Source organism: Pseudoliparis swirei, chromosome 10 (assembly GCF_029220125.1).
Source record: "Pseudoliparis swirei isolate HS2019 ecotype Mariana Trench chromosome 10, NWPU_hadal_v1, whole genome shotgun sequence".
NCBI lineage: Eukaryota > Metazoa > Chordata > Actinopteri > Perciformes > Liparidae > Pseudoliparis > Pseudoliparis swirei.
The window spans coordinates 17,430,316-17,445,315 of record NC_079397.1 but is presented as its reverse complement, the minus strand read 5'-3'; the positions used below and the strand labels follow the sequence as shown (position 1 = coordinate 17,445,315).

At 50.1% G+C, this 15,000-nt stretch overlaps 2 protein-coding genes and 1 long non-coding RNA gene across 7 annotated transcripts in view; 1 reads left to right on the top strand and 2 right to left on the bottom strand.

Moving 5' to 3' along the window:
- Nucleotides 1-10,022, bottom strand: part of camk1da (calcium/calmodulin-dependent protein kinase 1Da) — a 32,057-nt gene extending 22,035 nt beyond the window's left edge. For both annotated transcript variants that reach the window (XM_056424710.1, XM_056424711.1), the window contains exon 1: nt 9,350-10,022. In XM_056424710.1, coding sequence (XP_056280685.1) covers nt 9,350-9,447 — 98 coding nt within the window. In that variant the 5' untranslated portion in view covers nt 9,448-10,022. The remainder of the gene's footprint in view (nt 1-9,349) is intronic.
- A 1,545-nt stretch (nt 10,023-11,567) lies between these two features.
- On the top strand, nt 11,568-13,085 carry LOC130200431 (uncharacterized). Its single transcript, XR_008833012.1, has 2 exons — nt 11,568-11,627; nt 12,354-13,085. It is a non-coding gene; the product is annotated as an uncharacterized LOC130200431 (long non-coding RNA).
- Nucleotides 12,473-15,000, bottom strand: part of cdc123 (cell division cycle 123 homolog (S. cerevisiae)) — a 6,426-nt gene continuing 3,898 nt past the window's right edge. The window contains exons 6-14 of one of the 4 annotated variants that reach the window (XM_056424714.1): nt 14,851-14,957; nt 14,611-14,662; nt 14,422-14,497; nt 14,207-14,329; nt 13,905-13,933; nt 13,687-13,794; nt 13,464-13,601; nt 13,001-13,061; nt 12,473-12,879 (exon numbers count right to left, since the gene is read on the bottom strand). In XM_056424714.1, the coding sequence (XP_056280689.1) occupies nt 12,854-12,879; nt 13,001-13,061; nt 13,464-13,601; nt 13,687-13,794; nt 13,905-13,933; nt 14,207-14,329; nt 14,422-14,497; nt 14,611-14,662; nt 14,851-14,957 (720 nt within the window). In that variant the 3' untranslated portion in view covers nt 12,473-12,853. Of the gene's footprint in view, nt 12,880-13,000; nt 13,384-13,463; nt 13,602-13,686; nt 13,795-13,904; nt 13,934-14,206; nt 14,330-14,421; nt 14,498-14,610; nt 14,663-14,850; nt 14,958-15,000 lie in introns of all 4 variants that reach the window. The other 3 variants (XR_008833011.1, XM_056424716.1, XM_056424715.1) reach the window with 3 other exon arrangements.

The window sequence follows — 15,000 nt, the reverse complement described above, 5'->3', positions numbered from 1 at the left end:
GTAGTTCCTGAAGGGGGTTCCTGAAGGAGGTTCCTGAAGGTAGTTCCTGAAGGCGGTTCCTGAAGGCGGTTCCTGAAGGTAGTTCCTGAAGGTGGTTCCTGATGAGGGTTCCTGAAGGTAGTTCCTGAAGGGGGTTCCTGAAGGTAGTTCCTGAAGGGGGTTCCTGGAGGGGGTTCCTGAAGGTAGTTCCTGAAGGGGGTTCCTGAAGGAGGTTCCTGAAGGGGGTTCCTGAAGGTAGTTCCTGAAGAGGGTTCCTGAAGGGGGTTCCTGAAGGTGGTTCCTGAAGGGGGTTCCTGAAGGTAGTTCCTGAAGGGGGTTCCTGAAGGTAGTTCCTGAAGGGGGTTCCTGAAGGTAGTTCCTGAAGGTGGTTCCTGAAGGGGGTTCCTGAAGGGGGTTCCTGAAGGGGGTTCCTGAAGGTAGTTCCTGAAGGTAGTTCCTGAAGGTAGTTCCTGAAGGGGGTTACTGAAGGTAGTTCCTGAAGGTAGTTCCTGAAGGCGGTTACTGAAGGGGGTTCCTGAAGGTAGTTCCTGAAGGCGGTTCCTGAAGGTAGTTCCTGAAGGTAGTTCCTGAAGGTAGTTCCTGAAGGGGGTTACTGAAGGTAGTTCCTGAAGGTAGTTCCTGAAGGGGGTTACTGAAGGTAGTTCCTGAAGGTAGTTCCTGAAGGGGGTTACTGAAGGGGGTTCCTGAAGGTAGTTCCTGAAGGCGGTTCCTGAAGGTAGTTCCTGAAGGGGGTTACTGAAGGTAGTTCCTGAAGGTAGTTCCTGAAGGCGGTTCCTGAAGGTAGTTCCTGAAGGTAGTTCCTGAAGGTAGTTCCTGAAGGCGGTTCCTGAAGGTAGTTCCTGAAGGTAGTTCCTGAAGGGGGTTACTGAAGGGGGTTCCTGAAGGTAGTTCCTGAAGGCGGTTCCTGAAGGTAGTTCCTGAAGGTAGTTCCTGAAGGTAGTTCCTGAAGGGGGTTACTGAAGGTAGTTCCTGAAGGTAGTTCCTGAAGGCGGTTCCTGAAGGTAGTTCCTGAAGGTAGTTCCTGAAGGGGGTTCCTGAAGGTAGTTCCTGAAGGTAGTTCCTGAAGAGGGTTCCTGAAGGTAGTTCCTGAAGGTAGTTCCTGATGGGGTTCCTGATGGGGTTCCTGAAGGGGCTCTCCAGCTGTCCGGGTGTACTTCCTTCACGCCCTCCTCCCGCGTGATGGGAGGCCTCCATGTTTGCTTTAGAGTCGTGATAACGACGGCCGCCTCTGAGGGCGTATCAGTCGGAACGATCCTGGGGCAAATATTGAAACACGCCGTTGTTACGCTGCTGGTGTTGTTGTTGTTGTTGTTGTTGTTGACGCACACAGATACGCACAGATGCTCACACTTGTCTTTTCTCCCTCGGGTGAAACTATGCATCCACTTTCCCAGGAACTCTAGATTGTCTCTTACATGCAGATATACAGATAACCACACACACACACACACACACACACCCACACACACACAGAGAACAGGCCCTCCCTTCAGTAGATTATAACTGTCACACACACCAAGGGGGCGTGGCAGATGGCGGCTGCGGGGTGCTCCACCATCGGCCCGTGGGTAAAGTGTGGGTGGAATATTAGGGCTGAACGACATGACGGAATAATGATGTCACCCCCCCACACACACACACACACAATGCGTGGGAAACACAGCAGGGCAAAGGGCAAAACCTCCCCTAAAAAATATAATGTTGGCCCTGATGTCACGAGAGGCAGAAAACGCCCCATAATTACGTCTCATAATTATGATAATTTAAAAGCGCTTTGTTTTTGTTCTTTGTTGTGTGCGTCCGATCTGTATTGCCTGGATAAAATATATATATATATATATATATATATATATATAATTTTTGATTATAAAAAAACTAAGAAATTAGTTATAATTATTCACAGTAGTTATAACAATAAATAACCACAGAGAAATAAGAGAACAATTGAATATGATTGTCTGATTTATGTTTTCTGTTCTCAAAAACATGTTTAATCTGTAGACTACTGCTTAGTGCCTAATAGTCTTATTATTGCCGAGAAGTCTTATTTTGGGTATTTTTATGACAGTTGCTCATATCCTGTCAGCCTAAATAAGTATATTTATTATTTCTGAACAAAGGTTAAATGTTATTTCACAAGTTTCATAAAGTGCCCCGATGTATTTATAAATGCTCCTGGAGTTCAGTCAGTGGGGGAACACTGACCCCTAACAACACATAAATGTCCTCCCTGCTATGTTGTCATTTTTAAACATATAACATTTTGTTTTAGAAGCGATGTTGTGTGGATTTGTTCCCCCCCCCCCCATTAAACATAACATTAAAACATAAATTTAGACTCCGGACTGTTTTCACCTGTTTTTGTGATGTAATTTTCCTCAGATAGTGAGTTTCTCATGAGGCGATTCCCAGTGGAAATAAAGATGATATCATCGCAAATAACTAAAGGGATGACGCAGAGAGCATTTTTCTCACACACACACACACACACACACACACACTTACACTCACACACACAGACACACTCACACACACAAACACTCACAAACACACAAACACACACAAAGACACACAATCACACCACACATACACACACATACACACACTCACACAAACAAACACTCACACAAACAAACACACACACTCACACAAACACACACAGACACTCAAACACAAACACACCACAGACACACATACACAAAAAACACACACTCACTTACACACTCACACACACACACACACTGAGTAAACCCACTCCGTGAGGTGTAAAGTATTTCACTCACATTACGATGTCTCTTAAGTTTGAGTACGTTTTAAAAACACACAAGATTATAATTATATTTACATAAATGTTTCCGTGAGAATGTCCGATAGTGTGTGTGAGTTGTGTTTCTGTGACTGATCCTTGTGTGTTTAGTGTGTGTGTGTGTTTGTGTGTGTCTCAGGCGCTTGATGCGTTTCCAATGAGTGTGTGTTTGCGTGTGCGTGTGTGTGTGTGTGTGTGTGTGTGCCTGCCCTAAATGACCTGTCCAGATGACGGAGTGTGTGTGCCGCGGCGGCGCGGCCTCCATTAAAGGCGGCAATCCTTCACAATCTGACGGGCGGCGGCGGCGAGTATTATTTGGGGACGCGGCGCCGCGCCATAACTGAGTGGGTCGAATAATCATCGTTTTCATTGTTGATTTCTCCGTCGATTATAAAGTCGAGTGGTTTAAAAAATAGTGAAAACTGTTTTTTTAAGCCCAAGACGACGTCTTTAAATGTTCAGCTGCATAACACCGGCGGTCAGAGGGCAGTGGAGAAAACAGACATTTAGATTTAAGAAATTATAATTGTGACATGTTCAGTCAACACATCCTGAATGTGACTGTTGCGCAACATCGACGCAAAGACAGCGTCAGAAACACAGCGGGGCAACACTGCCCTCAGAAAGATAACGTCACGAGGAGGAGCAACAAACGCCCCATGACCTCCTCTAAGAATGATACCACAAAAACATGTGTGATGTCGGGCTAGAGATCACAGAGTGACCTGAACGTCACTGAAGGTTCTCAAACTCAAACTGATTCCTGGAGGTATAATCCTGTTCTGTTGGCCCGGCCTCCTGCCTCCTCCTGCTGCCTCCTGCCTCCTCCTGCCTCCTCCTCCTGCCTCCTGCCTCCTCCTGCTGCCTCCTGCCTCCTGCTGCCATGGCCCTGCTGACCCACCGGCGGCAACGAGGAACGACGACGCCGACGACCATTCACAGCCGTCGGGACTCGACGGGAGAAAAAAAAAAGAAAAGGAGAGGACCGAGGACAAGCTGCCGACTCGCACTGCGGTGGGGTTGAGCTGGTCTTTGTGCACGAGCAGCAGCTCACACGCACACACACACACACACGCACACACACGCACACACACACACACACACACACACACATGCTGTTCGAAGTGTGGACTATCTGCCCACTGATGAAGTTTTTTGCCACATTGCAAACAATCATCTTCTGTCCTATTTATAAAGTCGCTATTTATAAAGAATGACGGAAGAATGGAAACTTTAAAACCTGCGTCCTGTCCTCACTACGCTGACCAACAACAAACACAAGGTACACGTTTAACACTGGGACACACAGCAGGGAGGTGTATGAAAGAGCTTCAAACATTAAGAGGGAGATAAAGAGACATGAAAAGAGAGAGAGGATGGGCGGGCGGGGGGGGGGGGGGGTCAGATCTGCAGTGGAGAGAACAGAGCCAGCAGAAGGGAAGTGGAGCAGCAATTAAGGGCAGCGTGCCCTAAATGGCACGGTGACGTCCCACAATGCACCACCATCCGGGCCGCCACTTTCCTTTATGTCTCTATCACTCACTCACTCACACTCACTCACTCACACACACACACACTCACACACACACACCGCTGTGTCCTCTAACTCCCGACATGGAGCCTCCACCCGGAGCCAACGGGGCGAATCCAAACACCGCGTTTTCGGCCTCTTTTCACTCGACTTCTTCAATCAGTCTCCCGCTCCGACCCCTCCTGCTGAGCAAGCTGTGGACTACCTGACGCACACACACACACACACACGCAATGAACACACTCCTGTTCGTATTGAATTATTAAATAGGCAGCGACAGGCACACACACACCAGACCAGGGGAGGGTAATAAGACACAGAGGAGAGCCGCATGTACATGTCTCCAACCACACACACACACACACACACACACACAAGCCAGTGGGGGGTATAGTGCGAGGAGACGGAACGTGACGGCTGGGTGTCAGCTCCGTGACATCACAGAACAGATGCGGCTCAGAAAACGCTGACGCGGAGAAAACATTCGACACATAACTCGTCCCCATATCTTCGGCGTGTGTTCCGCCTTAAAGGCACAGAACCCAAAGCCCGTGGACTACGACACGAGGGAACCACACGAGCAGAACTACAAACTCATATCCAGGTTTGAGGGGTCCGGACGCCGTCTCTCTGGCCGGTCGTCCAATCACGTGGCACATTTTATCGGGGGTCCTTTTTGATTGGCTGCTGGATTTCATCCCAACTGCGTCCGCTTTGTCACGTTGTCGCCGCCGCTCCTCTTCATCCTCTTCGTCCTCTTCTCCTTCATGCTGCTTTCCCGTGATAATTGCATATCACTTCCCCAGCTCTCACACACAGACACAGACACAGACACACACACACACACACACACAGACACACACACACACACACACACACACACAGACACACAGACACACACACACACACACACACACACACACACACACACAGACACACACACACACACACACACACACACACACACACACACACACACACACACACACACACACACACACACACACACAGACACACACACACAGACACACACACAGACACACACACACACACACACACACACACACACACACACACAGACACAGACACACACACACACACATACAGACACACAGACATCTTCCTCTTTTTCTGCTGATGCTTCAAGTTCAAAGATCCGTCAGCAGCTCTGGTTAATGTGTGGCCGCAGCATGGCTGATTTGGATCATTGAGTCCGCTATGTGTGTGTGCGTGTATGTGTGTGTGTGTGTGTGTGTGTGTGTGTGTGTGTGTGTGTGTGTGACAAACAAGCAATCCATCCTCAGTCATCCATGACGCAACGTGATTGAACTTCCTTCTATCGGGGGAAGATTGTCCTAAACCCAATCTGCATCCGTCCCCCCCCCCCCTTCCAGGATGCTGTCCAAAACAGACAACGCTCCCCACGGCAGGAAAAACACAGCAGGGACAAGCTGTCAGGGATTTTGGGGAGGAGGAGGAGGTGGGGGGGGGGGGCGTCGACCTGCATTCTGTCGCCGTTTGAATGAGAGCGAGAGGGAATATGGAGCGAGGGAGAAGAGAGTAGAGACTAAAGGTGGAGGTGGAGAGGGTGAATCTCCTCTGTGGACCCAGGTGAAAGAAACAGAGAGTGAGAGGAGCGGTGAGAGGAGGAGAGGAGGAGAGGAGGAGAGGAGCGGTGAGAGGAGGAGAGGAGCGGTGAGAGGAGGAGAGGAGGAGAGAAGCGGTGAGAGGAGGAGAGGAAGAGAGGAGCGGTGAGAGGAGGAGAGGAGGAGAGGAGCGGTGAGAGGAGGAGAGGAGCGGTGAGAGGAGGAGAGGAGAGGAGGAGAGGAGGAGAGGAGGAGAGGAGCGGTGAGAGGAGGAGAGGAGAGGAGAGAGGAGGGAGAGGAGGGGAGGAGAGGAGGAGAGGAGGAGAGGAGGAGAGGGGGAGAGGAGGAGAGGAGAGAGGAGGAGAGGAGGAGAGGAGGAGAGGAGAGGAGGAGAGGAGGAGAGGAGCGGTGAGAGGAGGAGAGGAGGAGAGGAGGAGAGGAGCGGTGAGAGGAGGAGAGGAGAGGAGCGGTGAGAGGAGGAGAGGAGAGGAGAGGAGGGTGAGGAGGAGGAGGTGAGGAGGAGGAGGAGAGGAGGGAGAGGAGAGAGAGAGGAGGAGAGGGGCGGTGAGAGGAGGAGAGGAGAGGAGCGGTGAGAGGAGGAGAGGAGAGGAGGAGAGGAGAGGAGGAGAGGAGAGGAGAGGAGGAGAGAAGGAGAGGAGTGAGAGGAGGAGGAGGAGTGTGAGAGGAGGAGAGGAGGGGAGGAGAGGAGGAGAGGAGAGGAGAGGAGGAGAGGAGGAGAGGAGAGGAGCGGTGAGAGGAGGAGAGGAGAGGAGCGGTGAGAGGAGGAGAGGAGGAGAGGAGCGGTGAGAGGAGGAGAGGAGCGGTGAGAGGAGGAGAGGAGGAGGAGAGGAGGAGAGGAGAGGAGAGGAGGAGGAGAGGCGGAGAGGAGGAGAGGAGGAGAGGAGGAGAGGAGGAGGGCGGAGAGGAGGAGAGGAGGAGAGGAGGAGAGGAGGAGGGAGAGGAGGAGAGGAGGGGTGAGAGGAGGAGAGGAGGAGAGGAGGAGAGGAGAGGAGGAGGAGGAGGAGGAGGAGGAGAGAGAGGAGCGGTGAGAGGAGGAGAGGAGGAGGAGAGGAGGAGAGGAGGAGAGGAGGAGAGGAGGAGGAGGTGAGAGGAGGAGAGGAGGAGGAGGAGGCGGTGAGAGGAGGAGGAGAGAGGAGAGGAGGAGAGAGGAGGAGAGGAGAAGAGAGGAGGAGAGAGGAGGAGAGGAGAGGAGGAGAGAGGAGAGGAGGAGAGGAGGAGGAGGAGGGAGGAGAGGAGGAGGAGGAGAGGTGAGGAGGAGAGAGGAGAGGAGAGGAGGAGAGGAGGAGGAGGAGAGGAGAGGAGGAGAGGAGAGGAGAGGAGGAGAGAAGGAGAGGAGAGGAGCGGTGAGAGGAGGAGAGGAGCGGTGAGAGGAGGAGAGGAGCGGAGGAGAGGAGGAGAGGAAGAGAGGAGCGGTGAGAGGAGGAGAGGAGGAGAGGAGGAGAGGAGGAGAGGAGGAGAGAAGCGGTGAGAGGAGGAGAGGAGGAGAGGAGGGAGGAGAGGAGGAGAGGAGCGGTGAGAGGAGGAGAGGAGCGGGAGAGGAGGACGAGAGGAGGAGAAGAGGAGAGGAGGAGGACGAGAGGAGAGGAGGAGAGGAGGAGGAGGAGGATGAGAGGAGGAGGAGGAGAGGAGGAGAGGAGGAGGGGAGAGGAGGAGAGGAGGAGGAGAGGAGGAGGAGGAGAGAGGAGAGGAGGAGGAGGAGAGAGAGGAGCGGTGAGAGGAGGAGAGGAGGAGGAGGAGGAGAGGGGGAGGAGGAGAGCGGTGAGAGGAGGAGAGGAGCGGTGAGAGGAGGAGAGGAGCGGAGGAGAGGAGGAGAGGAGAGGAGCGGAGGAGAGGAGGAGAGGAGGAGGAGAGGGGAGAGGAGGAGAGGAGAGGAGGAGAGGAGGAGAGAGGAGAGGTGAGAGGAGGAGAGGAGAGGAGGAGAGGAGGAGGAGGAGAGGAGAGGAGGAGAGGAGGAGGAGAGGAGGAGAGGAGGGGTGAGAGGTGGAGAGGAGCGGTGAGAGGAGGAGAGGAGCAGTGAGAGGAGGAGAGGAGGAGAGGAGGAGAGGAGCGGTGAGAGGAGGAGAGGAGCGGTGAGAGGAGGAGAGGAGGAGAGGAGGAGAGGAGAGGAGGAGAGGAGAACATCTCCTCCAGGACATGTGCCAAAGCAGATGACCGCTCCATCTCCGTGAGCTCTCAGTCATCCTGACTCACCGCCCCGATGAACACAACGCACAACTTGTTGCATGTCTTAACAGCGTCTCAGAGTATTCACTATTAATTGTTTGTGCACCCATTGAAAAGTGTAAATATTTTATGAACATTGTTTATGTAATCTTGTGTTTTTTGATATTTTTAAAGACATCTGTCTCTACAGAAATGTTATTATTAATGTGCACTGTCCCTTATCAAATAAACCAAAATAAAGAGAGTATAGTAAAACCACAGGAACACTCGAGCAACGCAAGTCACGTTATTAGGGGGCAAAATAATCGGTATAAACTTGCCGTAAAGTTACTATAACACACCCAACGTGGACACCGGACAAGCACTTGACAACGTCGAAGAGTATTCACTATTAATTGTTTGTGCACCTATTGGAAAGCGTAAATATTGTATTAACATTGTTTATGTAATCTTGTAGGGGGCAAAATAATCGCTATAAACATCTCTTAAATTAATATATACTATAACACACGTGGACACCACTTTAGGCAAACTTAAGTCATTTTATAGACATTTTTTAAAGTATATTGAGTCAGCGGGTGTGTGAAAACAAGTTAAATAGTCCTCATAGTTAAATAGTTCAAATAGCTGAGTGAAGTGATGGATACGTGGTTGTCATTTAGCTTTAAAGCAGCTAGTGGCTACAATAGCTGACAGTTAGCCTAAAAGTAACAGAATAACTGTTGAAGAACAAAGCTACGATGTTAAATGGTGACATTAAGACGGTTAAAAACAATATAAATGTGTACAGAGGTTGAAGTATGGTGAGTATTTAACGCACTATATAGTTAAAAGTACCATTAGTGTCATTTGGGTAAATTGTGGTGTAAAAGTAGTTGAATTAGCTCAATTAACAGAAGCTGTGAGGCTGTGACGTCACTCGGCTCAAAGGAGTCTCACAGAAACATTACGCGAAGCACAAAGAGACAATAATTAGTGGTGAAAAAATATAAAATATAGAATAAAAATGTACGCCCACCCCCGGGCCCCCCGCGGACATGGAACAAGCCGACTGGAATACCACAGAAGAAGAAGGAGAACCCAGTGTGTCACAGTCGGGAGTGCGTAAGGTGAGCGCGGAGGCTTCTGGTCCCCATGGTGATCTCAACGGTCACTATTATGGTCTGTCCGCGCACTCCGGACACCCACATGGAGCCTGAAGACCGGGCGGAGCGCCGCCGGGGAGAAGTTCAGTCAACTCACGTGCCGAGGACTTCTTTGAAATCGAAAATCTTCTTGATGTCGTCGACCTGTTGTTTCCACGTCTCTCCTCGGCCGCAGACTCCGTTCTCCCGAGCCATCGCTGCTGCTCACCGGCACAAGTCCGACCGACACCGGGGAGGAGGAGGAGGAGGAGGAGGGGGGGGGAGACACGGAAGGAGGGTCTCAAATAAAGGAGAACGGAGCAGAGTGTCAGAGGGTCGTTGGAGTCCCGGCGGTCTGCGCTCCTCTGCTGCAGCAGGACCATGTGAGTCCTCCTGCAGGTTACTGGGTCCCTGCTGCCGCCCTCCTCCTCCTCCTCCTCCTCCTCCTCCTCCTCCTCTCGATCCCGCCTCCCTCTCCTCATCCACGGCCGCCTGGACAGCGGCTGTCAAGTTCACGAGGAGCTAACAGCGCGTCTCGTCAGGACTTTCAAAATAAAAGCTTCTATATTTACATAACAGGAATAAAGCCATTCGTGTATGTTAAGATGTTTTGACACATACTATTGCTACTGTTATTCCTTATCATTGTTGTGTGTTGATAGTACTTTATTTTAATATATACTTTTAAATGTAATATTGGTTTCTTGCTATTCCACTTGTTTTGCTTTGACTCTGTGGAGCACTTTGTAAACATTGTTTTAAAGGTGCTATATAAATAAAGTTATTTTTATTATTATTACTTATCAACAAATTTCCGATTATTACCCATACGAGGACCAACAGTATAACAAAATCATCATCATCAGACAGTTCTACAAGCTTTATAAACATAATATAATGTGTTGTTACTCTGTAATGCTTCATTCTGGTCACATGACAAAGGGTTTCTTTCTATTTCTTGGGAGTTGTTCCTGATCCGATGCGAGGTCAAAGGTCAGGGATGTCATATGTATACAGACTGTAAAGCCCTCTGATGTAAATGTATAATTTGCGATAATGGGCGATATAAAATAAACTGAATTTAATTGAATAATTAACTTAACAAATGCATACAATTAATAGCAGAATCAGGTAAGCGAGCAACCTGAAAGCAGGTTTTACTACTAGGTGACATGAAGAGAATATGAATTCACAAGTATACAACATTTTAAGAAAAATGGCCGCAGACTATATCACATTTTAAAGCGTCGTAGAACCAGAATTTATATCAGTTATAGTATATAGCTTTTATCATGTTATCCAACAATTTACCGGTAAGCCTAACTCATCAATTTCACACACATCTAAAACGATTTCTTTTGAGCTTTTGTTTTGAAGTCAAGATGTCACAACTTCCGGGATTGCGCTGGCTACGCAGGTGCAGCTTGACCGCGGAGCTGCTGCAATTGCCTAAACGTCGTTAATTGCTGCACCTCCCGCGTTTTTTCCGGCCTCCTCCTTGACATTCATGTATTTAATGCATTAAAACCCATTTTTTACTCTTATTCATCCACTCAGTGTCACATGAATAACTATAAATGCTCCAATCTAGAGCTTTATTGTGGCAGCGTGGGTTGTTGACTGCAACAGGGAGCTGCCGGGATGCGTGTCCGACAGAGGGGAAGAGAGGTGTGTGTGTGTGTGTGTGTGTATGTGTGTGTGTGTGTGTGTGTGTGTGTGTGTGTGTGTGTGTGTGTGTGTGTGTGTGTGTGTGAGTGTGTGTGTGTGTGTGAGAGAGGGTCCGGTCCAGGCACGGCAGCGGTAAATTCGCAATGCACCAACTTGCTGACAACAACCAGCGTGCGCCCGTCAACGTTTGGGATTTCCTCTCGAGGGAGGGGGGGCGGGGGGGCGTGGGGGGATCAGCGGTGAGGACCGGCTGCAGCTGGGGTTTAACCACCTGGATTACAGGGTCCGTTTGCAGATGCGCACTGATCCCCCCCCCGGCCCCCCCCTTACTGACAGCTGCATGCGCTGAGGTCAGCTCAGGCCGGGTTACTGCTCACAACACATGTGCACGTGCACGCGCACACTCACAGAGAGAGAGAGAGAGCGAGAGAGAGAGACAGCGACAGGGGAGGGACAGAGTTGCAGCCTCAGCTGCTCATGAGTATTCCGTCTGCAAACTACTGCAGCTCTCCCTCAGCAGCAAGCAAGGAAAACTCCCCCCCCCCCCCCCTCCCCATTTACTCCATGTCAGCCAATGTGACCTCCACCCTTGATGGGAAGATGAATGCCCCTGGCTGCAAAAGGGAGGAGGAAGGCATCTTTTTTAAAACAAGAGGATGAAGGCGGAGGCCCGGCCCGAGAAGCACGAAGAGGAGTCACATCCAACCTCCCAGCTCCCCCCTTCATAGGTACGTGGGACATACTGTCCATTTTAGACACATCAGACCCCCAATGTCATCCCATTAGCTCATTAGCCTTGTAGAATGACCATAAATAGTTGTTTTAATACTAAAAGACGCGTCAATCAGCTCTTTTTTTATAATGTATTGCGTTTCTCTTTTAAACTTACATGACGGCGTGACACCGGTTGCGACTGGTTCTCCATGAGCCCTGAGCTCATTGGTCGTTGACGGCCTGTTGTTTGGTTCTGGCTAAGTGGAGTACAGACTTTTAGTCATAACAGCTCCTGTGTCTCCAAAAAAATGGCGCCGATGAGAGCCGTGGGACTCAACCGAAGCGCGGGGCGATAACGGGCTGAGAATTTTTTTTTAAAATTAATAAAAGTCTGCAGGATCAGTCGACGATTCTCTGTGGATCTCGATCCAAAATGCAAAATATTGGATTAGTGCAGCTTTAAGTTTCCAGCACGATTTCACGGGGGAAAAAACTGAAAGATGATGAACGTGGAACAATACGTGCCTCATCACAGCGGCTCGTTCCCAGTTATTACTCCATCAATCCAGAGAAGGAAAACAACTCAAAACCAGCTAACCGCCCGGCGCCGCGCACGCACAGCTCGTTAGCTCGTGGCGCAGTGAGAAGAAAAACACAATCAGTTTTTAATGTGCTAATTTACAGCATCCAGCGGACGAGACGCCACGAGAAGCTTCATGGTGTTTTTACTTGTTTTATAGGAGCAATCAGTCGACAGTGATGCATGATGGGAGGGGAAGCAGGGCTCGGAAAAAGTGCGCCCGAAGACGCTCGGGGCAATGAGTGTGTGTGTGTGTAAGAATCAAAAAGAATAAAAAGGTGACACACACACACACTTTATTTATTATTTAATGCGGGGATGCTGACACATTAACTAATGTACACACGCCATTTGAAAGTATAAAAGCAGGCCTTCTATAAGCTGCGTGTGTGTGTGTGTGAGCGTGTGTGTGTGTGTGTGTGAGCGTGTGTGAGCGTGTGTGTGTGTGTGTGTGAGCGTGTGTCTCCTCTTCCCCATCGGAGGCGGAGAGCGACCCGACGGGAAAAGAATGGACGCTCAAAAAGCTGATTCGACGTTTCCCATTGGACGACGGGGAGGAGCTGCAGGAGGAACCCGTCTGTGAGGAGTCGCTGCAGGCTGGGAGCATCATGGGGGGGGGGGGGTCCAGGTGTACGGTGTCACTGTGGAGCGTTCTCCTCCTCAGAATCCTCCTGTTGCCGTTTCTTCTGTTCGGAGAGGAGACAGAGATCAGACTCAAACGAATCGAGTCGATTCTAGAAAAAAAAAATCATGAATGAGATTGCATCTACATTTTTATTATAAATAATATGGTATTTTATTTGTTACCTTGTATTAATACTCTAATGTGCACCCGCTGCTGTGATCCTGCAATTTCCCCGCTGTGGGACTAATAAAGGAAAATCTAATCTGATCCAATCTGATGGTGATCAATGACATTTCCTTTTCTTTCCATATTTGAGAAACACGGGTTTAAAATCCAGATGGAGAAGACAAAAAAATAATTCCCCTTTAACCCTTTTAGTTCCCATCCTGTGTCACATCTATTTAACGGGTGATGTGTTTGATATGATGAAGAGCTGGAGAACTGAAGTGATGAAGAGCTGGAGAACTGAAGTGATGAAGAGCTGGAGAACGGCACCTTCAGATGAGTTGAAGGTGTGTTTAGGGTAAACGAGGAACTCCGGCCTCCTCCAGGAAAGTCTGTATAACTGGAATATCCACGGAGGTCAAAATGATCCAACACTAACGAGGCGTTTGCTCGCCGGGCGCTTCCGGAACAACGGCTCACCAGTTTGAGGAAGTCGATGAGTTTGTAGGCGTCCTCGCCGCTGGAGAGGTCGACGAAGTCTCGCGGGATCCTGTAGCTCAGACAGGGACTGGGCTGCACCGTCACCTCGCTGGTGGTGCAGCGGAACGCCGGGCCCTCCTGCGCCGCAGAACGTCATTGAGCGCGCGCATGTGTGTGTGTGTGCGTGTGCGTGTGCGTGTGTGTGAGTGTGATGACGGCCGACCTGCTGCTGCTGGCCGATCTCCCCGCCAGACGTCAGCTCCTCCCAGCTGAACAGCAGCGACTCCGTCACCTCCCCGAACGGGTTCACGTCTATCAGCCACACCCTCCCCTGCAGCACACACACACACACAGAGAGACACACACACACACACACACACACACTCAGTCTGAAAGCCACATTTGATAAAGATCAGTGTATATCCATATCAGTGAGCTCACCTGGCTGTCTCTGTAGACATCAAACACGACTGGAAATCAGACAAAAGCAACAGAGGAAACAACAACAGTCATTTAACAATATAATAGATATATATATATATATATATATATGCTTCACAAAGACACAGTTACACTTGTCATCCTCTCCTCTCCCAATATCCTGTTTAAAACTGTAAATATTTAATGACTTAAATTTTTTTTTTTAAACTGATGTTTGTTCCTGGGGAGAGCCGAGGGAGAGGAGGAGGAGGAGGAGAAGAAGAAGAACAAGAAGAAGAACAAGAAGAACAAGAGCAGCTCACAGTCTTCGTCCAGGAACTTGTCCTGGATGTGTTGGCTGAAGAACTCCTGCACGGCGTGGAGGAGCTGCTCCTCCTGCTTCAGGAGGTGCGGGTAGTGCTGGGTGTAGTCCCTCTGGGAGACGGCTGGGAACACACACACACACACACACACACACCAGAGCTCAGAGGTCGGAGGTCGTGACCTCGCTGCATCTCCAGTGATCCGGAGTCGTTACCGATCAGCTTGTTTTCTTTGACGAAGCAGCGGAACTCTCCTCCGGGAATCAACTCGCTCCACTTCCTCAGGACCAGCTGGGGGACGATCGGAGCGTTGGAAAAGAAAATACACCCGCAAGTTTCTTCAGAGCGCAAAAAATAAGCGTCGAACACAACGCGAGTGAAAGTAGTATTCGGTTTTAAAATACCTCGTAGTTTACGACGGGATCGGGGGAGTCCTGGTCGCTGCACACGAGGAATCTGCACAAGGAATAACGAAATAACGACCATCACGAACAGCCTGCAGTGATGCATGATGGGAGGGGAGCCGAGCGGCGCGAGGTAGGGATCTGCATCGCGCCGATTTCTGCAGCCGCCGCTCGCCAATCGTAAGCAAAGCTGGATAAGGGGAGGGGGGGGATGAGGGGGGGAATAGGTGTGAGGCTCACGGCTGGGTGAGGTCGTGGGTGATGAAGTCGGAACTTTTGAAGAGCAGAAATATATCGCTGAGGCTGTCGCACTGCAGGGAACTGTTCAGGGCGATCCAGTTAGCGTCCTGAGAGAGAGAGAGAGGGAGAGAGAGACATTTAAAGCTATCA